This window comes from Leptodactylus fuscus, chromosome 10, assembly GCF_031893055.1.
Source record: "Leptodactylus fuscus isolate aLepFus1 chromosome 10, aLepFus1.hap2, whole genome shotgun sequence".
NCBI lineage: Eukaryota > Metazoa > Chordata > Amphibia > Anura > Leptodactylidae > Leptodactylus > Leptodactylus fuscus.
The window spans coordinates 5,950,358-5,977,051 of record NC_134274.1 but is presented as its reverse complement, the minus strand read 5'-3'; the positions used below and the strand labels follow the sequence as shown (position 1 = coordinate 5,977,051).

Sequence of the window (26,694 nt, the reverse complement as noted above, 5' to 3'; positions counted from 1 at the left end):
ATGTGCATTGCAGACTTGAGCTTCGTCGTGTCCGATGATCCCGTTCTGGGCATCTATACCATCAATGTGGAGAATGGACTGGCGTCAGCAAACTTTAAAGTTAAAGAGATCGGTGAGTTGGTTCATTTCAGCTGCAGATTATACGAAGGTCCAGTAGTGAAGATACTCATAGACCTCCAGCAGAACCAAACTGGACCTCCAGCAGGCCAGAGGATCCTCTGGTGGTTTTTCAGTGCTTCTCACCCAGTGAATCCATACCTTGCTCTGTATTGCACAAAGCACCAAATTCTAGCATGCACCTTCATAGACTGTGTGCATCTTACTCCAATATACCTTGGAGAGTTAACCAGAGAGGCCATTGGTCCCCCAACAAAATTTGCACAAATTGTAGCATTTACATTCCTCTTCTTTAGAGAAGCTCCAAATTTATGAGGAGTTTTGCACCTTGATAGACTGTGTGCATCTTACTCAACATACATTGGTTTAAGGTTAGCACTAATCCTCATACGTCGTCCATGTTGTCTTTTTTCACTTCAGTGCTTCCACGCTATGATGTCGCCATAGAAAAACCAACCTCGATTTATGCTCTGGATTCTGCGTTCCCACTGAAAGTTTGTGCGCGGTGAGTGGATCGTTTCGTTTTTTGGTGTGCTCTCATCACACCTAAGTGCTATGCATTTCAGGGTGCAGTCCCTACATTTTTGCCATGATTGACATATATTTAGCTCCTTGGAGTCAAGGGTGACGCCCTCGTTGCACCAAACATGTCAATCATGGCAAGATCTGAGGGATTAGGCGCTGAAATGCATAGCTTTTTGGTCAGGAGTAGGAAAAATGTGGGCTCTGAGCCTTCAAAGCTTTTGGTCCAAACCTGAGATTGGCTTGGGACCATCGTACCAGCTCTAATCCATGACCTGATCTTGATGATGTCGTTGCAGATACACTTATGGGAAAGGGGTGCAAGGAAACCTGCTGGTGACCATTTGTCGTAAAGGTATCTGTAATGTCCTCCGTGAAGAGGTGAGCTGACGTCCTAAGAATGAAGGGGGGTCTTTGCTTGGCTTTGGGTATTGGCTATGTGTGAGAGGGGGTGCAACTCAGTAGGCTGGTGGGGCACGTCCTCTAGGCCCGAGTAAGTTACAGCTGTCCAATGTGACAGATAAAAATCTACAGTATATGGTCTACTTATGGTGTGTTACTTTCACCATCTCATTTTCTTACCAGACGGATGCCACCGGCTGCTTCCAGACAACGGTCAATGGATATCTCTTAAGTCTCATGGATCCTAGTTTCTATTATGCTGATGTTCAAATCACAGCGGTTATGGTAGAGAATGGCACAGGTGAGCGGATTCCAGCTCTGAAATTCTCCCCATCCAAGAACTCAATATAGACACGGGCTGGGGAACGGTCCTATACATTTGTAAAGAGAGGTGGTCGGACAGGGAGCTAATGGACATACTGTAGCTTTCTCAGTCCTGATAACCTGGCCATCCTGATTGCAACATGTAGAACAGGAAATAGACAAGTGTGGCCACCACTGCCAGACGGCGGAGGTGGCTGTGTGCTTAGGCTGCAGACAAAGATCCATTTTGGGGTGGATTTACAAATACTGCTTAATCATTTAGACTATTTAGACTAGGACCACCTTGACTAAGCCAAATTGGTGTTACTCTGTGCCGGGCCCATCTCCTTACTCTTAACCACTGGAGGACAGGACATCCAGATCTCCAATGCTGGAACGTATTAGTGATACCCCCATAGTTTACTGAGGTATATGATCACCAAAAGAAAGGTTAATTCAGTAGTAAAGAACAACCAGGGCCAACATCCCCGCCCAAAACAGACTCAACCCACAAAATTGCACAGCATGGACTGCAGACAGCCGGACCATCAGCTTTGGAGGACGTGAAGGCGCAGGAGTTTTTTCCACCCCATAGGGCTATAAGCATCAGGATCTGGTGCACAAAGACTGTATATTGAGTGGTGGCAGGGGGATACCACCTGCTGCAGAGCCAATGGGTGCAACAAACTTTTGCCCATTTTGGAGAATCCTTGTTCCGCCCGGTTTCTAAAAAGTACCAGAATGAGGTCAATGCAGATACTCAGGAGGACACAAAGCGGCCATCACCACCTTACATTAATGCCTAAAATGCGCCATAATTTGGGCACAACGTTGCATCTTGGGCTTTGCCCCTTTCCTAAGACAAGTCCACTTTTTGCTAATCCAATACAAAGGCGCAAAAAGAGTGGAGCATTTTGATGAATCCATCTGCCCCAATGTTGCCCAGTCTATTCCTATGTACGTAGTGATCCAGGTGCCCACAAACCAGATCCTGGATCCCTTCTCAACCACTTATCCAAAATGTGTTTGTTATAGGAATCCAGTTTTCGGTCTCCCAAACTATCCCAGTTTCATATGCAGCTGTACAGCTATCTTTCGAGGCATCGGATCCATATTACAGAGCTGGAAATCCCTATCAGATAACGGTGAGGAGGGTCTTGAACGGGCATATATGGCATATATTCAGGACATCCACAGGTCTGATTTATAAGCTGACCTCTCCGCTGAAGCCTATAGGAATGGGAAGAGGGAATTGCCCCTTTTAGGCAGCCATAGCATTTACTATGGATAGGTCATAAGTGCTTAAAGGGATTGTCCTCAGAAATGGACCTATTGCTTAAAGGGATACTTCCGACCTGTACGTGCTTATAGTATTCAGTGGGATCTGAAAAGGGGACCGCTATAGGGTCAGCAATGACCCCTTGACTATGACTGTGTTATGTTCAAGTGGAACCTTGTCGTCCATGCACTGTCATGTGATACATGCTATAATCCACCCCTTTTGTGATATTACTATGCCCGGGGCACTTAGGAGATCTATGGATGGCGGTATGAGGTCACTTCATGTTACATTGCATCTTGCAGGGGTGTAATAGAAAGCTCACAGGCCCTGCAGCAAAAGCTCAGTCATGTCCCGTCTGTACTTTTTAGCAGAATTTACATTATCCTTTCCTTCTCTGGGCTCAGACCACCATTTCTGCGCACACAAGTGTCTCACCATTCCCATCCATTGTCAGTGATCCCGCTTAGTAATTGTGCCCGCTTTTGCACCCCGCAGAATCCTTCCTTGGCTATATGCTGCTGGCCAGGATTCATTTATTTCCTTTCTGACAGTGGAAGGCTGTGTATCCTAAATCTTCTGACTACAGTGCACCAGAGGGCAGGAATAGGAAATCAAAAGAGAGATCAAATCCATAGTGTGATGGGGTCCCACAAGTCACCCTCCTGGTTTCTGGGATAGCTTTGGCTACTGGAACGCCATCATGTCCATCCTGCAGGGTACAGCTAAGCCCCCTGACCGTTATACTACACGTGACTTTATAGATTTAGAGGTGGAGGCTGGGTATAGGATGCTCTATAAGGTGACAAATCTCTTTTCTATTTTAGCTGTTAGCGCTGGGCCGCGATGACGTCCCCCTCCAGTATAAGGGGGTGTCACTTGAAGTCCAATATGGAAGCCTCACAACCAATGTAGATGGAATTACTGATCATACGGGGCGAATGCGCTTTAATCTAAACACCTTCGGCTGGACGGGACAAGTCACTATCCGGGTGAGAAACCCCAAAGTTTTGTGTCATTTCTTAGCCGTCTCTTTGTAGAATTGTCGTGTTTTTATTCTTATTTTTAAACTTAAAATATCACCTTGAGCCATAACCAAATGATCTAATATGTCCTCACTCCTGCCCCCCACTACCAGGGATACACAAGGGATAAATCTACATCTAACGGACCATTCAGTAGTCAAATCTCCGATCCCACACAATATGTCCTCCCCTTTTACAGTGAAGCATTGAGCTATCTACGACTGGTGCCCATCTCTGACACCATTACATGTGGCCGCAGCGTGAGCATACGAGTGGAGTACGATATCAACCCAAATGATCTGAATAGCGGATGGAGAAGTGTTCAGTTCTATTACATTGTAAGAAAACTATACCAAAGAACCGTAATATCTAATGGAAGAGAGAGGGTTAAAAAGGGAATTATCTTACTGTAAAAAGATAGTAGTATTATAGTAGTTATATTCTTGTACATAGGAGTAGTATTATAGTAGTTATATTCTTGTACATAGGAGCAGTATTATAGTAGTTATATTCTTGTACATTGAAGTAGTATTATAGTAGTTATATTCTTGTACATAGGAGGTAATATTATAGTAGTTATATTCTTGTACATAGGAGCAGTATTATAGTAGTTATATTCTTGTACATAGGAGTAGTATTATAGTAGTTATATTCTTGTACATAGGAGTAGTATTATAGTAGTTATATTCTTGTATATAGGAGTAGTATTATAGTAGTTATATTCTTGTACATAGGAGGTAGTATTATAGTAGTTATATTCTTGTACATAGGAGGTAGTATTATAGTAGTTATATTCTTGTACCTAGGAGGTAGTATTATAGTAGTTATATTCTTGTACATAGGAGGTAGTATTATAGTAGTTATATTCTTGTACATAGGAGGTAGTATTATAGTAGTTATATTTTTGTACATAGGAGCAGTATTATAGTAGTTATATTCTTGTACATAGGAGTAGTATTATAGTAGTTATATTCTTGTACATAGTAGTATTATAGTAGTTATATTCTTGTACATAGGGGTAGTATTATAGTAGTTATATTCTTGTACATAGGGGTAGTATTATAGTAGTAATATTCTTGTACATAGGAGTAGTATTATAGTAGTTATATTCTTGTACATAGGAGCAGTATTATAGTAGTTATATTCTTGTACATAGGGGTAGTATTATAGTAGTTATATTCTTGTACATAGGGGTAGTATTATAGTAGTAATATTCTTGTACATAGGAGTAGTATTATAGTAGTTATATTCTTGTACATAGGAGCAGTATTATAGTAGTTATATTCTTGTACATAGGAATAGTATTATAGTAGTTATATTCTTGTACATAGGGGTAGTATTATAGTAGTAATATTCTTGTACATAGGAGTAGTATTATAGTAGTTATATTCTTGTACATAGGAGCATTATTATAGTAGTTATATTCTTGTACATAGGAGGTAGTATTATAGTAGTTATATTCCTGTACATAGGAGCATTATTATAGTAGTTATATTCTTGTACATAGTAGTAGTATTATAGTAGTTATATTCTTGTACATAGGAGTAGTATTATAGTAGTTATATTCTTGTACATAGGAGCAGTATTATAGTAGTTATATTCTTGTACATAGGAGCAGTATTATAGTAGTTATATTCTTGTACATAGGAGGTAGTATTATAGTAGTTATATTCTTGTACATAGGAGCAGTATTATAGTAGTTATATTCTTGTACATAGGAGTAGTATTATAGTAGTTATATTCTTGAACATAGGAGCAGTATTATAGTAGTTATATTCTTGTACATAGGAGGTAGTATTATAGTAGTTATATTCTTGTACATAGGAGGTAGTATTATAGTAGTTATATTTTTGTACATAGGAGCAGTATTATAGTAGTTATATTCTGGTACATAGGAGTAGTATTATAGTAGTTATATTCTTGTACATAGGAGCAGTATTATAGTAGTTATATTCTTGTACATAGGAGCAGTATTATAGTAGTTATATTCTTGTACATAGGAGCAGTATTATAGTAGTTATATTCTTGTACATAGGGGTAGTATTATAGTAGTTATATTCTTGTACATAGGGGTAGTATTATAGTCGTAATATTCTTGTACATAGGAGGTAGTATTATAGTAGTTATATTCTTGTACATAGGAGCAGTATTATAGTAGTTATATTCTTGTACATAGGAGTAGTATTATAGTAGTTATATTGTTGTACATAGGAGGTAGTATTATAGTAGTTATATTCTTGTACATAGGAGTAGTATTATAGTAGTTATATTCTTGTACATAGGGGTAGTATTATAGTAGTAATATTCTTGTACATAGGAGGTAGTATTGTAGTTATATTCTTGTACATAGGAGCAGTATTATAGTAGTTATATTCTTGTACATAGGAGTAGTATTATAGTAGTTATATTCTTGTACATAGGGGTAGTATTATAGTAGTAATATTCTTGTACATAGGGGTAGTATTATAGTAGTTATATTCTTGTACATAGGGGTAGTATTATAGTAGTAATATTCTTGTACATAGGGGTAGTATTATAGTAGTTATATTCTTGTACATAGGAGCATTATTATAGTAGTTATATTCTTGTACATAGGAGGTAGTATTATAGTAGTTATATTCCTGTACATAGGAGCATTATTATAGTAGTTATATTCTTGTACATAGTAGTAGTATTATAGTAGTTATATTCTTGTACATAGGGGTAGTATTATAGTAGTTATATTCTTGTACCTAGGGGTAGTATTATAGTAGTTATATTCTTGTACATAGGGGTAGTATTATAGTAGTTATATTCTTGTACATAGGAGTAGTATTATAGTAGTTATATTCTTGTACATAGGAGCAGTATTATAGTAGTTATATTCTTGTACATAGGAGCAGTATTATAGTAGTTATATTCTTGTACATAGGAGTAGTATTATAGTAGTTATATTCTTGTACATAGGAGTAGTATTATAGTAGTTATATTCTTGTACATAGGAGTAGTATTATAGTAGTTATATTCTTGTACATAGGAGGTAGTATTATAGTAGTTATATTCTTGTACATAGGAGTAGTATTATAGTAGTTATATTCTTGTACATAGGAGGTAGTATTATAGTAGTTATATTCTTGTACATAGGAGTAGTATTATAGTAGATATATTCTTGTACATAGGAGGTAGTATTATAGTAGTTATATTCTTGTACATAGGAGGTAGTATTATAGTAGTTATATTCTTGTACATAGGAGTAGTATTATAGTAGTTATATTCTTGTACATAGGAGGTAGTATTATAGTAGTTATATTCTTGTACATAGGAGTAGTATTATAGTAGTTATATTCTTGTACATAGGAGCAGTATTATAGTAGTTATATTCTTGTACATAGGAGCAGTATTATAGTAGTTATATTCTTGTACATAGGAGCAGTATTATAGTATTTATATTATTATTACTCACATTCATTAGAAGTATTATAATCACTGATAATTTTGTTTGGCAGGTTATGGGTAAAAATGGAATCATGCTAAATGGACAAATAACAATTCTACTGGGCAGCACGGCTTGTAAGTGCAGATATTGAATTTCTATATATATGTTATGTTGGGTCTGTACGTGACATGACTACTATATCAACATGGCTTAATGTAAATTGTCCATAGATAAACCTTCCCCCTATTGATGTAAATGCAATTAAAAGCAATCAGAACCATCCCATGCCCCGACCACCCGGGTTTCCAGACCAAACCATAAAGAAACACCTTAGCAGAATCCCATGTTATATCCTGTATATAATGAAAATGTTGGTAGAATATAAGGATGTTGCGCTAGTAATCCAAACATTCACTTACCAAAAATGCGAATAACTATGGTCATATACAAGATGTCCACTAAATGTCGGTGACCTGGAGTGAAGGATGGAGACACATTTCTGTGCTAAATCTTATATTGTATGTTTTTGACTTTTTTTTTCAATATTCTTAAAAGGAATGTGTCCCAAGGAAAATCGCCGATGTTTTAAGTTTGGGTTCTCTTGAGTATCTCATAGAGTTCTAGAGAGGTGCCGAAATATGATAAACCATGATACTCGCCTCCCTGCACTCCCTTGTCTTCTTCAGTTGTCCTCCAGACCAATGGTCTCCAACCTTTTTTCCACCAGAGACCAGTTTCAGCAAGACAATTTTTCTATGGTCCGGTGGGGGCGGGAAGTGGTGTGGATCGGGGAAGGGGTGTGGTTGGGGGCGGGGTTAAGCAGTGTACTGTAGTTGCCCAAAGTTTGGTAGGCGAGTGCGGGGTGGAGCCAAAACCTGAATCCTGGACATACAGCGGGTCCCGGCTCAACCCCGCACTTTGCTCACCTTATCCCGATGAGCAACAACCAAGCCGCACTCGCCGGCTCCACAGCAGCTGCTGTCTCGTCGCCGCTGGTATGCAGATCGGTGCAACATGCCCTGTGGCCCGGTACTGGTCCAGTGGGGACCCCTGCTCTAGTCTGTTCCATCCTCCTGGGTTATTTCATGGGTTTTGGGTGGCAGATGAGGCTTGTCCTTGGGCTTTAGTGCTCATGTGGGATGTGCTGAACATTTTAACAATTGGGTGCCATTATATCGGCACGCCCCATATGACCACTCAGTCCCAATCACAGACCTCAGCAGTTACCCAGGACCCATGACATCACCCAGGAGTCCAGTAGACAAATAGAGTACCCAAGAGAGGCGAAGGAACCCAAATATTCTCTGGGTCAAAAGAGACTTGAGAGCATTGTAATTGCACTTTTGGTCCGGACCATAAACAGGGTGATGAGCCTCCTGAATGTTCCCATCTGTATCGCCATATAATATATCTACCATCCTCTCTCTAGCTTTCCGTGGATTCCTAACCGTCCCAATCACGTTCACATCCAACTTTGGACCAGCTCCCAAAATGCTGGGATTCCTTCTGCTCAATAATGGCACTATGGTCGCCAACCGGCTGCTCTTCAATGTGGAGAAGTGTTTTCCAAATCTGGTGAGACCTCTAAAATTTGGTGCTTCAGCCTTTGGGTTTCCTTTTAGACTTTCCTACCCAATGTCTCTTCTTTGGCAGGCCTCGTTGAGGTTTTCACGGCCAGAAGCCAGCCCAAAAGATCAGCTGAATCTCCATGTTCAATCCTCGGCTGGATCTATGTGCGCTGTCCGAGCTGTGGATAAGAGCGTTCAGATTTCCAATGAAGATAAGGAGTTGACTACAGAGAAAGTAAGAGGAAAATTTGGCTAAAAGTCGGTAGAGAGGACGTAGCGAGATCAGAAGATCCTCCCAACCACCAGCTATAATGTATATGGCCAGCCTTATACTTGCCCATGGTTACACGGACCTTCATAGAGTTAGGAGAGGTTCTAAACCAATTCAATTTTGTTACTTGTCTTAAAGGAAATTGATTATTTTATATCTTCTTTCCAGGTTTATGGATTGTTCCAGTACTTAGTAAGAGGTGGATATCCCTACAGCGTACAGGAGAGACAATTCAACCCTTGTCGGTGGCCTATACCCATAATCCCTCTTCCACCCATTGAACTCTCTAGAATCTTCCTACCGTATTCGCGTTACGAATATGTGGATGTTTTAACTCTATGCATGGTAAGTCCTGAATATTCCCTACAAACAATTTTTTGCTGCTTTTCTGCCATCATGGTTCTCCATTAATGAAAAAAATTCTCCCTTATGCTTTTTTTTTTTTTTTTTTTTTTTTTTTTAAATCTCATTATAGGAGACTGGAACGAAGATACTGACTAATGCTCGGATACTGCAGCCTGCGCCCCTAAGGATTCGCTGCCCTATGTTTGTGGATGCATTTGCTGAGGGTAAGAGACTGTGACTTCACCTTTTTCCATTAATAATTTCGACAGGTCTTAGAGTTGACAAAATTCTAATCTTGCAAAGATACAATTGGCAATTTTATCCTACTAATATTATAAGTGTCAAAGTTTACGTGTTTGGATGTTTGTGAGTTTGGATGTTTGTTCCTCAATCACGCTAAAACGCCTGGACGGATTTGCGTGCAATTTTCCACAAACATAGTTTTCCCTCAGGATTGAGTCACAGGCTACTTTTGGTGCCACTAAACAACATGGCTTCCTAGCAGGAGACTCACAAAAGCAGGACTCCTAGCCCCAGCTATAGACTCACACACACTGCCTGGCATTTCCTGCCTCAACCTGCCTGCACACTCCTTACTGTCACCTCAGGAGTAGCCCTCACTCTACTCACTCACATTTACATATAGCTTTCCACTATATAACACACCACATTGTCTGTATCACGACATACACAATACAACACATCACATTGTTTGTATCACTAGATACACAATATAACACATCACATCACATTTGCTAGCCCACCAAACTTTTTAAAGCACTTTTACAGTTTCACACGTCTGTGTCCTCCCAATTCTCCAATCACCGCAGACGAAGTCACGGGTAAAAGCTAGTGTCAAATAAAAATATTTATATTATACAGTGTATACCTATGTAATATGTTAGAGAACCTTTCAGCACCACCACTTCCATCTCTTTGCATCCTTTAATCGGTGACACTCCACTCCTTCTAATGCCATTGGATGTTTTTCTCTAGCCCCCACCATTCCTGAGCAATCATTGTTACTTCCAGCACCCAATATGCTAATTGTTCTTTACTGTCCAGTGGGTGGTCTTAGATTGGAGGAAATCGTGTAGGACCTCCAACCTGTCAGTAGAGAGTCACATTAGGATATTCAGTGCTGAAACCAACAGCACTGATGGCTCAGGAATGGTGGGGGCTAAAAAGTTCCAAACGTACTAAAACTGTGGACTGGCACCAATTGATGGGCGCAAAGAGAGAGTTGGTGGAAGGTCCTGTTTAAGACGCACGACGTTTACGATTGAAAGCGAATACTTATGATGACCTCAGTCAAAATTTATATTTTTATACTCTAGAGCGATAGTAAAACATTTTTGACTATTCCCTGCTTGTTCAGTGTCTGGACAAAAAATTTCGTAAATTTTGTTAACCCACCAAATTATTAGAACGTAAATGGGATTAACCCAAGGAGGGTCAGCAATGGGGTAAGATAAAAACAAAAGGGGGGGTACTCACATACCCTCTGTCCTCCATTGTGGTATCGGGTCACCAGGTTCCTAGTTCTAGCACTGATCGGACCAGAAGTGAAGTGACTCGGGTGTGATCACGTATTGAATACCGGTCATGTCACTGCTATCAGTGTCCAACAATTCATCACGGAGGCAAATGATTGACTGCCCTGGTCTCCAGAGCGGGGGCACCTAGGGCAGACACAGGATGGATTGGGGGACCCAACATTACAATGGAGAACCAGAGGTAGTTGACTATCCCTTCAGTGGTTGGACTCCATCGGTTAACCTGTCCAGCAGATCGGTGAAAAGGGTCAATATTAGGAGAACCTCTTTAAAGTCCAAAGCAAATAAGTTAGTCTAAGAGGAAAGTAGCAGTGAGAATTGTAATCCGATGTTCTTGACACAATGTTTTTGCGATTTTTCCATAGTTCAAAATGTAGTGGTCCAAAAACTGCCTGAAGTTCCTGTATCTGCCCCATCTGATGCGGTGAGAAGATATTTCCCCGACACCTGGCTGTGGCAATTGGTCCTCATTGGGTAATATACTTGGAATGTTGACATTGCTCTATAACACTCAGTGCGCTAAACTTCTGGCTGTATAATACATCCGGGGCTGCAGATTAACCTTTATCTGGCTAGTTTGGGGGTGCCCCTTGTTTCACCCCCTTGCCCTGGTATCTGCATAAACATAATGTCATCCTTAATGTAGAGTGAACACCATAAAAAAGAAAACACAAAAAACTATTTCAGAATTGCATGTTTTCTGTGGACTCTTCAGAGACGTTAAAATCAAAACAAAGTCTAGGCGTCCATGATAATTTCATATAACATTTTACATATAGGGAATATATGGTGTAGGATGACATGCAGTACATTGTATTTGGGGGTATGTTCGGGATGACATGCAGTATATTGTATTTAGGGGTATGTCTGGGATGACATGCAGTATATTGTATTTAGGGGTATGTCTGGGATGACATGCAGTACATTGTATTTTGGGGGTATGTTCGGGATGACTTTCAGCATATTGTATTTGGGGGTATGTCCAGGATGACATGCAGTACATTGTATTTTGGGGGTTGTCCAGTTTGACATGCAGGATATTGTGTTTGCATGTTATCCCAGATAAACTCCCAGTGTATTGTATTTGGGTTTTCGTCCAGGATGAGATGCAGTAAAATGTATTTCAAGGCTTGGTGAGGATGATGTTCAGTACATTGTATTTGGGACTTGTCTGAGAAAAGATGCAGTATATTGTATTTGACATTTTTTTCCAGGATTACATGTAGTACATTGTATTTTGGGGTATATCCGGGATAACATTCATTACATTGTATTTGTGGATTTGTGCAGGTTGATGTGTAGTCCATTGTATTAGAGGGTTTGTCCAGGGTGACATGCAGTACATTGTATTTGGGGGTTTGTCCAGGGTGACATGCGGTACATTGTATTTGGGGGTTTGTCCAGGGTGACATGCAGTACATTGTATTTGGGGGTTTGTCCGAGATGACATGCAGTACATTGTATTTGGGGGCTTGTCCGGGGTGACATGCAGTACATTGTATTTGGGGGTTTGTCCAGGGTGACATGCAGTACATTGTATTTGGGGGTTTGTCCGAGATGACATGCAGTACATTGTATTTGGGGGTTTGTCCGGGGTGACATGCAGTACATTGTATTTGGGGGTTTGTCCAGGTTGATGTACAGTCCATTGTATTAGAGGGTTTGTCCGGGGTGACATGCAGTACATTGTATTTGGGGGTTTGTCCAGGGTGACATGCAGTACATTGTATTTGGGGATTTGTCCGGGGTGACATGCAGTACATTGTATTTGGGGATTTGTCCGGGGTGACATGCAGTACATTGCATTTGGGGGTTTGTCCGGGGTGACATGCAGTACATTGTATTTGGGGATTTGTCCGGGGTGACATGCAGTACATTGCATTTGGGGGTTTGTCCGGGGTGACATGCAGTACATTGCATTTGGGGGTTTGTCCGGGGTGACATGCAGTACATTGTATTTGGGGGTTTGTCCAGGGTGACATGCAGTACATTGTATTTGGGGGTTTGTCCAGGGTGACATGCAGTACATTGTATTTGGGGGTTTGTCCGGGGTGACATGCAGTACATTGTATTTGGGGGTTTGTCTGGAATGACAGGCAGTACATTGTATTAGAGGGTTTGTCCGGGATGACATGCAGTACATTGTATTAGAGTATTTGTCCGGGGTGACATGCAGTACATTGTATTTGGGGGTTTGTCCGGTATGATGGGCAGTACATTGTATTTGGGGGTTTATCCAGGATAACGTGCAGTATATTGTACTTGGGGGTTTGTCTGGGATGACGTGCAGTACGTTGTATTTGGGGGTTTGTCCGAGATAACATGCAGTACATTGTACTTGGGGGTTTGTCTGGGATGACGTGCTGTACCTTGTATTTGGGGGTTTCTTCAGCAATGATCTGCATTTACTTACGGATTGCCTTTGAATATTAAGCACTACATGAGAAGATTTATAGGCTAATAGAAAGCATGAAGTATGGTATACACACACACCTATAAATAATGTAATTTTTTTCTGAATGATTTGGTACTAAATATTTGATTTGCTGATAGAGATTATCTGTACAGGTTTTCTTTAGTTCAAGCAAGTATTTTATGTATTGATATTTTTATTTCATTTCATTTTTCTTTAACTTTAGTCCATTTGGTCGATCAAGCCTTGTAGTCACCGTCCCGGACACCATCACAACCTTTAATGCCAGAACCTTCTGTGTGGGAGACATTGGTTTCGGCTTGTCCCCTCAGGTTTCTTTGACTGTTTTCAAGCCATTCTTTGTAGAAATTTCTACACCATACGCCATCTACCAAGGAGAGACTCTCTTACTTAAAGCCACAGTCTTCAATTATCTCAGGCAGTGTTTGATGGTGAGTTACGAGATGTTTTTGGTAGTTTAAGAAGAATTTGCTATGATTAGCTATAAAACTGTTGCGTTTTGTGAAAGTAGACATCTGCCATATTGGTGGTGGGATCCTAAAATGCTGGGGTCATTGTGTTTTGTGAAAGTGGCCACCAAGCATGTAGAATTTCATTCAACATGAGCTTCAGCCTCAGATGGGCATTTCCATTTATATTCTGTGTTTGTTCCGTAGGTCCAGGTAACCCTGCTCGATTCTACGGAATTCTCAGTGCGAAAGTGCCTGAACTGTATATACTCGCGTTGTGTCTGCCCCAACCAAGCTGTGACCTTCACCTGGTATATCAGTACCAATCAAATAGGTACTTTGCACCGCGTGGTTGTACATGGGAGGCGCTAAAAGTTGTCGGAGTAAATGTGTCAGTTTGTTACGGAGCTTATATTATATATCATTTAGATAGTTTACTATATATATATTTTCATTGTTAAAGGGTTTCTCCAGGCAAAAATTGACAACCCTTTAAGTTTTAATAAGCTGGGGACAGTGAATCTAAAATTTGGAAAAAAAAGTAGACTCTCCTGTCCCTCTTGTTCCAGTGTCCTCCCGCACCTCACGTGTCATCTGCTTCTGCGTTGTGTTGAAGTCGCTGATCGCAGAGGCCAATCAGCAAAGGGCTTGAATGTCACTACCTGTGACATCACGGGTCCTCTTCCTGAGGTCACATGACTACTGAGGCCAATCATCGGCTCCAGCACAATACTGGAAGAGACCTGGGAAAGCAAACGAACCGGGAGGCACGGAATGATTAAGATACTCCCAGTTTTGGCTTTGAATTTGCATCATGAAAGAGCGCTCTTAGTGGTGGATAGTGGTACTACAACTGATAGACATTACTAAAATGAAGATTGGATATCTTAAAGTTTTTTATACCCTCTTAGACTCCTTTATTTGGTTACGTTCCCATGAGATATCTTGATCCTCGAGAGCCCAGAAAGTTGATCCAAGTTGCTAATCGATGGATCCCTTGCTACTGGGATATCTAATTTTTAGGTTGTTTTTCAGTAATAACTTATGACAGTACAACTAATGACATCTGGCGTATCTGGTGGACCCAAAGCTCCCTAGACGAAGCCCCAAGTATTGCTTTCAGGATAGGTCGAAAGTCTTATCTTTTATATGTATATCATTGGTATGTCTCTAGGATTGGTGACCATCAATGTGAGAGCTGAGGCCGTGGCCAGCAGTGAGTTATGTGAAGGAAGGCTACCATATGTGCCCTCTAGTGGAAATCTCGACATATTGCAAAGACAACTCCTAGTCAAGGTAAAGAAAATAAATAACTAATAATAATAAAAAAATAAATAAAAAATCATAAAAATAAATATAATAATAATAATTAAAAAAAAATAATATGCACCATATAAACGTATAATCAGAAGTGTAACATTAGACATATAACGTGGAGGAGGGCCTTCGGAGTCCAGGGGACACTTCTTAGGGCCTTCTTCAACTCTGTGGTTGCTTCAGCCATCTTTTTCGGTGTGGCCTGCTGGGGAAGCAGTATATCAACCAGGGACAGAAATAGACTTGTCAGGCTGATCAGGAGGGCCAGCTTTGTCCTGGGGAGCCCCTGGACCCAGTACAGGTGGTGGGTGACAGAAGGATACTGTCTGTGGTGACCTCCATGCGGGAGAACAAATCCCACCCCATGTATGGGACCCTGATGGGACTTGGCAGCACTGTAAGTGACCGTCTGCTTCACCCCAAGTGTGAGAAGGAGCTATCGCAGATCCTTCCTTCCAACCGCGACCAGGCTGTATAATCTACATCAGACCAAGCGAAGAGCTCTCCGCACAGAGAACTAAATGATCCTGAAGTCTTCCTTCTTTCTTCTTCTGTTCCTTAGCTGCTATGGACTCCTAGTATATCTTCTCTTCTCAGCTTATCTGTGTCTACGTCTGTAATATATTACTCTGTATTATCCTGTATCTGTATTACTATTGCTGCTGTAACATGCTGAAATTACCCCACTCTGGGACTATTAAAGGATTATCTTATCTTATCTTATCTTATGAAGTGATCACATTTGTATATGACATACTTCAGCTATGATCTGTATTTTCTTGGAGGTTACGCAGTATCTTATTCATTTTTTTTTTTCTAGCCTGCGGGAATCCAGAAAGAAGTTATTGAAAATATGTACCTCTGTCTGAACGGTAACACGAGGAACCTTTGTTTTGGGGTATGGAGGGCTGGTTTGGTAGATTTAAAGGGAGTGTTATCTATAGAGGTGTTATCTTCTATTCTAATCCGGTCTGTGATGTAAATGAGGTGACTGAAGCACAAAACCCAGATTTGGAAAGTGTGTGGGTGATGTAATACCGTACCTCTCTTGCTCTGTTTCTAGCCTCTGTGGACAGCATACAAAAGTCATTCTCACTTAAACTTCCACGTATTTGGGTGTATGGATCGGAGAAAGCGTACATGTCCGTCGTGGGTAAGAATAAGACTATAGTGATAATACATTCAAGAGCTGGCCACTGCTGCAACAGCAGGGATCAGTGATAGCGTAAGTGTAAGAATGCTCTAAATCCCACCCCTTTCGCTTTTCAGCACCGGGGTTGTAGGTTCGAATCCAACCAAGGGCATCATCTGCCAAAATATATTGATCTGTAAATTGGGTTCCCGCACAGTTCTATTAAAGAATGAAAAGTAATGATATATGTTGCATTAACAAGAAAAGCAGGGACAATGTGAACACACACAGGATATCTGAGTAAAAAAATATGCAAATCTATTCTCCAGGATGTAATTAGGAGAACAGTGCACTCTGTACGCCGCCCTCTAGAGGGCAGCATCCTTAACATCATGAACGACTCAGTTAAAAAGTCTATTTAATCATGATGCGGATTTAATTGCCAAAAGGAACAGATTCCCAGCTATGGACAGCACTGTTTCGGCCTATTGGGCCTCCTCAGCATAGCGCAGGGAAAATGATTTGGCAGAGTGAGAAACTATAGATCAGGGTCAGGGGATAATCGTACACATCAGGAAGAATGTGTGCCTACATAGGCAGTACAGAGACTTACAAGTCATTCCTGCTCTGCTAGGGATTCTGGGAATAGATTTGCATATCTTTTTACCCAGAATCCCTAGCGGAGCAGGAATGACTTGTTAGTCTCCGTACTGCCTATGTAGGCACACATTCTGATGTGTACGATTATCCCCTGACCCTGATCTATAGTCTCTCACTCTGCCAAATCATTTTCCCTGCGCTATGCTGAGGAGGCCCAATAGGCCGAAACAGCGCTGTCCATAGCTGGGAATCTGTTCCTTTTGGAATAGAAATTCTAATTTGGCAATTAAATCCGCATCATGATTAAATAGACGTTTTAACTGAGTCATGCATGATGTTAAGGATGCTGCCCTCTAGAGGGTGGTGTACAGAGTGCACTGTTCTCCTAATTACATCCTGGAGAATAGATTTACAGGATATCTGAAGCATTCTGAATGCAGCTTTGCATGCGACTAGAGTATAAGACAGGATGTAACTGCTATACGGTGAAAGCTTAATACTAGTGTGACTGTGAGCTGACTATATGAATCCATCTTACCCCAGGCGACCTTCTAGGAACGACGCTGCAGAACCTGGACCGTCTCGTCAGAATGCCAGGTGGCTGCGGAGAACAAAACATGCTGACCATGGCACCCATAATATATGTCATGGGCTATCTGGAAGCCACGGTACAGCTGGATGGTGCGCTAAGGCAAAAAGCCATCGGTTACCTGCGAAGTGGTGAGTTTTCTGTCCTCCAGGGATTGTGTTTTACATAGAGTTGAGCAATCGGGATCAGATTCCGATAGGCAATCGAGTAAATTTAGCAATCGGAATTCCAATCACAATCTTATCCAGGTCGGAGGTTATCTCAAGATCGGCTCAACCTTAAAAGTGACACTTCCCATAGAGAAGCATTGACTAGGGTTGAGCGATCGGGATATATGAACCGTTTCCAAATTTGCCTAAAACTTTTGCACTGTACTGTAGATCTTATACATTGTAAAAGTTCTGAGTCCGGCCCAGGTTCGTTCAATTAAATTCAAGTAAATTAAAGTTAAATAATTTGCATCCCTAACTACTATGACACTCTCCCCCATCACCAGGATATCAGCAAGAGCTCTTGTACAAACGCACGGATGGGTCGTACAGCGCGTTCGGAAACAGCGATGCGGATGGAAGTACTTGGTGAATAGTTTTAATCCCTTCTTTTTTGAGTCTCTCTGTGTCTTAACCAAATAACAAAATTGCAAAAAAATAAATAAATCCCAAATTATTTTTTTTAATTTTTCCAAACTAAAACATTGTTGTAGCCTTAACATAGCTAGCAAAACACAATCAAAAAGATGGATTTGTATGATTGCAAGACCCCTAGACTGCAATGCAACTATACTGCAACCTATGGGAGTTTTGTTAAGTTACTATTGAGGCTTAGCCATAGACTAGCCTCAATAGTGTTATACCTGTAATGATCTCATGGCTACCATAGGAATAGGATGGCTGCCAGGAGCTCAGCATTTGCCATAATAGCATGGTGCATGTTGGGAAGGGGAAAGAGATGGGTGCAACTTGGTGAGAGTTCGGGTTTGAAACAAAACAGAAGTGCTATTAGTATAAATGTTCGTCAAGTTTTCTAATCTCTAAATATTGTGGGTTTATTTATTTATTTATTTTTTTACTCTCCTGTGGCTTGCAAGTTAAGCGTTCACATCCTACTTGTAATTTTTGTCCCTAGGCTCACCGCATTTGTGTGCAAGTGTTTCTTCCAGGCTAAGAGGTATATATTAATCGACAATGATGTTCTGAGGCAAGGTGTGACTTGGCTTGGTCAACAACAGCAATCTAATGGATGCTTCATCAGTCGGGGGATACTGTTTCACCCAACCATGAAGGTAAAATTGACCCCAATAAATAAACTTCTAAATATGAAGCAGCAAGTCCTTAAAGGAACACGTTTATATAGTAAGACAATCATAGTTCAGATGTAACCAAAATAATTATACTCCCTCCTATATACGAGAATATAACTACTATAATACTACTCCTATGTATAAGAATATAACTACTATAATACTACTCCTATGTACAAGAATATAACTACTATAATACTACTCCTATGTACGAGAATATAACTACTGTAATACTACTGTGTACAAGAGTATAACTACTATAATACTACTCCTATGTACAAGAATATAACTACTATAATACTACTCCTATGTACAAGAATATAACTACTATAATACTACTCCTATGTACAAGAATATAACTACTATAATACTACTCCTATGTACAAGAATATAACTACTATAATACTGCTCCTATGTACAAGAATATAACTACTATAATACTACCTCCTATGTACAAGAATATAACTACTATAATACTACTCCTATGTACAAGAATATAACTACTATAATACTATTCCTATGTACAAGAATATAACTACTATAATACTGCTCCTATGTACAAGAATATAACTACTATAATACTACTATGTACAAGAATATAACTACTATAATACTACCTCCTATGTACAAGAATATAACTACTATAATACTACTCCTATGTACAAGAATATAACTACTATAATACTGCTGCTATGTACAAGAATATAACTACTATAATACTGCTCCTATGTACAAGAATATAACTACTATAATACTGCTCCTATGTACAAGAATATAACTACTATAATACTGCTCCTATGTACAAGAATATAACTACTATAATACTACTCCTATGTACAAGAATATAACTACTATAATACTACCTCCTATGTACAAGAATATAACTACTATAATACTACTCCTATGTACAAGAATATAACTACTATAATACTACTCCTATGTACAAGAATATAACTACTATAATACTACTCCTATGTACAAGAATATAACTACTATAATACTACCTCCTATGTACAAGAATATAACTACTATAATACTACTCCTATGTACAAGAATATAACTACTATAATACTGCTCCTATGTACAAGAATATAACTACTATAATACTACTCCTATGTACAAGAATATAACTACTATAATACTACCTCCTATGTACAAGAATATAACTACTATAATACTACCTCCTATGTACAAGAATATAACTACTATAATACTACTCCTATGTACAAGAATATAACTACTATAATACTGCTCCTATGTACAAGAATATAACTACTATAATACTACTCCTATGTACAAGAATATAACTACTATAATACTGCCTCCTATGTACAAGAATATAACTACTATAATACTACTCCTATGTACAAGAATATAACTACTATAATACTACTCCTATGTACAAGAATATAACTACTATAATACTGCTCCTATGTACAAGAATATAACTACTATAATACTACTCCTATGTACAAGAATATAACTACTATAATACTACTATGTACAAGAATATAACTTCTATAATACTGCTCCTATGTACAAGAATATAATACTCCTCCTATGTACAATAAAACAATGCTATAATATTGCTGCTTTCTCTGTGACTATTTTGTTCTTCCCAGGGTGGAGTACAAGATGACCTCTCACTAAGCGCTTACATCACAGCGGCCTTCCTGGAAGGTGGTATGCCAGTCACTGTGAGTAGACACTGTAATATGCGGTATTGATCGATCTTGTAGTGTAAGGCGTATGGCTGTATAATATAATGGTGTATCACTAGATTATGCCATTACTGTATTATTGGCCTTTGCTGATCCCGAGGGCTGACTGTAGTTGCTGGGCCTTGGCTTATCCCCATTGAGCTAAGTAATAAACATTAGTGACTTGTTACAACATAAGTTCCGAGTGTGTGCCAGTAAGTTGCGTCAGATTGTTGTCTATCCTTGGTGGTTGACTCTCTGGATCAGCCACTATGTGATTTCTTCCTTCTGGAAGGGAACTAATTTGCATACTTTTTCCCATGGTGCCTTGCCTGTAAGTAAGACTCTACACTCTGCCTGTTCTCCTCAATGTGACCTGCCCCGAGCACCTAACTAATAAGAAAATACTGACTGTTGCCCTTGTAAGTCATAGGTGACACAATAACACTACTGTATCTCTATAATCCTCCAGGACATTATGGTGTCTCGGGCTCTCTCGTGTCTGAGGACTCAAGTGGCGACCTCATCAAACCCGTACACTATGGCGCTGTTGGGGTACACCTTTGCCCTTGCCAATGACCATGTAACCAAGCAGATACTTCTGGACAGACTCTTGAACCTTGCCGTGTCCTCAGGTAATGTAATTCGGCTACAGGGAGTAACCTATAGAGAGTTACAAGGGTGCGGTTAAATTTAACCCTGGAGTTTCTATATTTCTAATTTTCGGTCAAGAATCGCTATGGCTATACAGGCAAGCTGGACATGCCCGCAATGATGGGCACTACATTGGTACATCTTGTTAAGATGAATTTACCCCCAAATTATTGCATTTATTACTGACCAACTTTGGCGCATGTGCGGTACAACTCTCAAGATTGCCAAATTTGCATCAGCTGACAGAGTGGTGGTGCAAGTATAAGACTCGGGCCAGGTGACATTTTGTCTACACTGCTTGGCCCTGTCCATTACAAAAGGGGAATGGTGATGCCATCGTTGCCCCAAACATATTTGTAAAATGAGAAAAACCGCTATATCTAGGGGACGTAGGCATGGAGGAAGATGGGCAAAGACCACTGGCTTTAGGTGAGCCTAAGTTTGTATCTGCAGGGATGATCTGATGACCAACTACCAAAAGTTCTAAAATGATTGATTCCAGATTTCATGTTGACCGACATCCATGTTGAATTTCTCTACCTCAGGTGGTGACCTGTATTGGGAATACACGCTTCCATCCTCTGGGGGCTCGGAATCAGCCAACGTAGAACTAACTTCCTATGTCCTGATGGTACTAACTACAGGCAACAACATACCGACATATCAGATTATATCCGCCTCCCGAACGGTCAGCTGGTTGACCAAAAAGCAGAATTCCGATGGGGGATTTTACTCCACCCAGGTAAAGCCCCTGGAATTGTTCATGGCAGTCGCCTCTTATGAGTGTTTTAGGACTGATTATGGCGTCTATCCCTACAGGACACAGTCGTGGGTATTCAAGCAATGGCCAAGTACTCGGAGCTGGTGTACTCTTCTAGAGGCACCGTTTACATTACGGTATTTTTTGGCGGACGGACTTTGATGCAGTTCACGGTGAATGGAACAAACCAACTTCTCTTCCAGAAGGAGCCTCTACCGTACGTTCCCGGGAGCTACAGTCTGAACCTTAGAGGAAACGGCTGTGTGTTCATTCAGGTGACTTATTAAGGATGGCAATGAGAATGTGTAACTCATCTGGAAAATATAGGTTTATTATATGGGGTGTAGAGTTTACGGTTCCTTTAACCACTGCAAGGAACTTTGGTGGTTCCGTTTAGAGATTCGGCGACCAATCTTAAACTGCGCTAAAGGCATTGGCAGTAAACATCAGGTCAAATATCACTTCGGGGGCCCCCTTAATCAAAATTTTTAGGCCATGTTTCGACTTTACCAGAACGGCCCATCCAGTTGCAGGTCAAAAATTCCCCCTTTATTATATAACACCCTCTTTACTGCCCCCACAGTAGATTTCCCACTTGTTTTCCATTTTACTCATATTGCGCCCTTTTATGGCCCCCAAAGAGTACACGGTCTTCTTTTATGGCCCCAAATCTTATATTGCCCCCCTTTACTGCCCTTATTATTCCAACAATTTTTATCTCTTTTCAATTTTTAGATCAACTAATCCGTAAAAATTTAATTTAATGATAAATCTATTTACCCCCCCAACCTGTTTTTCAGTGTGTCCTGAAATACAACGTTCTGCCAGTGAAGGCGCTGTCAGTCTTTAGTCTTTTTGCCGAAATTGAGGACTGTGATAACGGAATGGAAGAATACACTCTTCATGTATCCGTCGGGTAATTTTTGTATTGAATTATCCATTATTAATCATCGTATCTCGTCTTAATTGTACAACTAGGTCAATGTACTTAAATTTATCGCTGACGTTTTGACTTGTTTGTGTCGTCAGACTATAATTTTGGTTCTTTGTTCCTTTTTTGTTTTGAAAACTCTTTTGCCGCAGATACATTGGAGCGAGAAAGGTCACCAATATGGTCATTATTGAAGTGAACATGCTGTCCGGGTTCCAGCCTGTTAGTGAAGCCTACGTGCTGGTAATTCAGGAACATTGTGTCATGGTGGCGACTTGCGTTATCTTCAGACTCTTTGATATTTACGACCTCCGGGCCATGTGTTAAAATGTATATATTGTTAGAATTAGCGATGAGGGAATTTCGCAAAAGTTAAAACTTGTTTGCAAGGTTCAGGTAAAGAAATTAGTTTTGGACCGAATTTGTACAATTTGGTGCCAGACCAGAGTTCTGGAGTTAAAAAGTTGGAAAATGGGAGTTTGTGAGTTTCTGAACTTAATTGCGTAAAAATGATTGCAACATAGTGAGGGGTTACTGTGGAGTGGAGTCACATCTCAGGTCAGAAGTGATAGTTAGAGCTATAACAATGTATGAAAGTGTGCAACATTCTATAAATTTGGTACAAATTGTAGCATCAGCAAAACTGACTTTAGAGTTTCCCCTTATGATAAATTCCAACCCATCTCAGAAAATGTCTCCATTGTTCTGAGACTAAAATTCTCCATAATCCAAACCTCCTAGTCCCGTATCCAAGACTTCTCTCATGTTTCCTCAGTTCTCTGGAATGTTCTACTCCAGACAGTGGAATTCATTCTTGACATCCACAGTTTTTAACCCTATGCACTTGAAGAAACTACTTTTGCCACTCAGACTCCTTCCTCTTCGGCCTGCACCCCCTGTTTGTGACAGTTGTTTTTACCAAATAGGATGGGTGATGTCATGGTAGTGAGAAGATGAACTCGCATTGGGGCATAAGAGATTTGAGCATTGCGGATGTATTGGAGCAGTGCAAGAATGTTCGGTGAGAGGCTACAGAGTAGCCTACACTGGAAATGAATACATGGGCAAGAGTTTCAGTTGACCTGGAGTAGAGAGAGTAGATTTGATTCTTCTTAGTGAAGGTGACAGGAGGTGGTAAGGGCCTAGATTTAGCAACCAAAATTCCTAAAATGATTCAATTTAACCCTTTTTATAATTCTATTTTTACAGCTTAAGCAATCACCTAAGGTCAAGAGAGTTACCATCCAGGAGGGCACAATTAATATTTACCTGGAAAAGGTCAGTGAATATCTTGGGTCGTGTAAGATCCATTTGCATAGTTATTTGTGTACTCGATAGAATACCACACGGTCAATATTCAATTCCCCTCCCGCCTTCCTGGGCCCTTTTTTTTTAAAAAAAAATAAGAAACTACGCAGGGGAGGTAATCCATCAAATATACTCGCTCATCTCTAGTGAAAAGGCTACCACAAACTCCTTATTACCCACTGCCACCAGAGGTACCAGGAAGAGCCAGGTACTGTCCAGTACACAACCACCTAGATTAGATAGTGGTGCAATATCTAGTTAGTGTTAGGCAGAGAAGCAAAAACAACTGTAGCCTTCCCATCCTGATTTCCCATACCCTTTTGATTATATAAACCAGTGATACAATAAAAGCAACAGGCTAACTTTACCAAGAAAAGTTCAGTTTGAACCTGATTAGAGATGAGCGAATAGAATACTACTATTCCATCGAATACCTCCATTCACATTGCTTATCGAGTATTCTATCGAAACACCACGATCACTATTCGATTCACTTTCCCGGGATGGCGGATCGAATAGTGATCGTGGTATTCGATTGAAGATAATAAATGTGAATGGAGGTATTCGAGTGAATACTATTCGCTCATCTCTAAACCTGATGTTTCCTCAGTATCTGTCAATCATTAGATGGTTGTGTACTGGACGGTACCTGGCTTTATCCACATAAATATTACTGAATATTTCTGTCTTATAGGGTCCTGATTATGTATCTAGATGTGACATTGATAGTGTTATGGAGCAGATTGTCCTCTGTTTTCTGTGTGCAGCGTATAGGAGGCATCATAGTAGTCAGCTCCAAAAAAAATTGTGAATTGAAGATGAAGTCTGTTATGGGGAAAACAAATAAAAAATGATGTGTACAAGTTAGTGTCCGGATATATAAATTCTCTTCATGTGCTCTGTACTATTGATCTATCCAAAGTGAAGTGAAAGGTTAGGTAGACTTTAATCTTCAATCTTCTACTCAGGATACTTGTAGTCGAATTTGATGCTTAATGTATCTGTAATCATGCTGTAGCTGATCCATTTCTAAAACGAAGCCCAGTACCCTGTCTGTAGGGGGCACATTACAAAATACATACTTTCTTATGAGCCACACCTCATATTATAGCTTGACTCCTTTTGTATCAGATTGCCTTCTGATTGTTACATTATATCAACCTTTATCGTTCTTCAGCTTGATCACACAATACAAGACTATTACATTATAATATGGCCGGAAATCGAGGTCCTTGACTTGAAACCAGCAACTGTCAGAGTGTACGACTATTACCTGCCAGGTAAGAAAGATACCTGGAAACTCCTCATGAGGTTGAAGGAGTTCTCTATATTGGACATTCCCCACAAAATTGGCTGATCACAGTGTGTCGTCAAACCCCCCCCCCCCCTCCCCAGCGATCAGCAGTGGGTGAAACCTAAAAGTAAGTGTTTGATTTCCATGCAGCACCACCACAGGAGACATTAAGTATTACACAGTGTCCCTTCACTCCAATGAGTTGTCTATAAAATGGGTCCTCCAGAGGCAGAGACTTTCTCTACTCTCCACCTTGGCCAAGATATAAGGGATTCCCTGATCAGAGAAGTCCCTTCTATTATAGGTCTATTACAGTAATTTTAATTTATTGTGTATCAAGAGGTAAAGGTCTCCCAAATCTATCATGATATGGGGGTTCCCTTCACTCATCAGAATGTATCGGCATGTTACCTAGCCTAGCATTGTACTATTAAACCAGCAACCTTATTTATCGATTCTCTTCATGTAGACCTCACTTTACACCCGTGGATGTGTTTTGGGGGCTGAGATAGTTTGAGTTCCTTAACAACCACTTGACTTCCTATCTGGGTGATCATCACCTGATGACATGGACATGTCTTCAATGGTGGTCTTGAGAAGGAATCCTCCAAGGTTAGGAGAGGAGGAAAAGTGAAGGATGAAGTCTATAAAAACTAGGTTAGTAGGTGCAACTGTATCCATTATATGGGCCCAGGTCATGAGTCATAGGAGCTCGGCTGAGGCCAGTGATTGGCTGCAGGGGTCACATCGGTTTAGGGCAGGTCAGCAATGCAGAAAACATGTCGGGGACCACTAGGGCGGCAGCGCTGGAGCGGCAGAGGATTTAACAGGTAAATGTTATTTTATCACATTTCCTCTCGAGTCCATTTTTTCATAAAACTTTGGTGATATTAGATTGATTTTTGGTACTTTTTTCGTTTCTACAGAGGAGAATGCTGTAACTACATACAGTGCCTGCCAGTGAGAATCTACCGTACTGCTCTCCGGGGATGATAGAGGACACTATTGTGACTGGGACTACAGTGGTGACTTGGATATGAACCCATGGCCCATTGGCTGACTGACATGAGGGATGGAATAGCTGTCACCGTGTTACAGTATGAAATAAAAACAGCACTTTGACTGTTAATGTGTGTCTCTTTTTTTTTTGAGGAACATAGTCAAGAACTTCAAGGGGCCTTGTATAGACATAACCAGATTTACATTTGTAGACAACTAAAAGATTTTTGCAAATTTAAGTAAAAACATTTTTGCAGAGTTGGAGATTCCCTGTAGCCATCTTAGTAGGGTTGAGCGATCGGGTTCGGAAAAGATCGGATCCCGATCGACGATCGAGCAAATTTCATGATCGGGATCGGCTGGAAAATGATCGGAAATTGGATTTTAAAATTGATCCTGAAATCTCAAGATCAGTTCAACCCTA

General features: G+C 40.3%; 1 protein-coding gene across 1 annotated transcript; it reads left to right on the top strand.

The window, feature by feature from the left end:
* LOC142183260 (alpha-2-macroglobulin-like protein 1) lies at window positions 1-26,235 on the top strand. The gene is made up of 30 exons (XM_075258283.1): window positions 1-112; window positions 538-622; window positions 939-1,020; window positions 1,225-1,342; window positions 2,380-2,489; window positions 3,451-3,615; window positions 3,762-3,986; window positions 7,134-7,197; window positions 8,493-8,638; window positions 8,717-8,866; window positions 9,071-9,247; window positions 9,378-9,471; window positions 11,169-11,277; window positions 13,443-13,668; window positions 13,894-14,020; window positions 14,861-14,982; window positions 15,824-15,875; window positions 16,067-16,156; window positions 17,279-17,455; window positions 17,821-17,902; window positions 18,450-18,606; window positions 20,247-20,321; window positions 20,797-20,959; window positions 21,524-21,720; window positions 21,798-22,013; window positions 22,539-22,654; window positions 22,822-22,912; window positions 23,879-23,947; window positions 25,155-25,257; window positions 26,198-26,235. Exons 1-30 carry the CDS (start codon window positions 1-3, stop codon window positions 26,233-26,235), a joined length of 3,738 nt encoding a protein of 1,245 aa, XP_075114384.1.
* The last annotated feature ends 459 nt before the right edge of the window (window positions 26,236-26,694 follow it).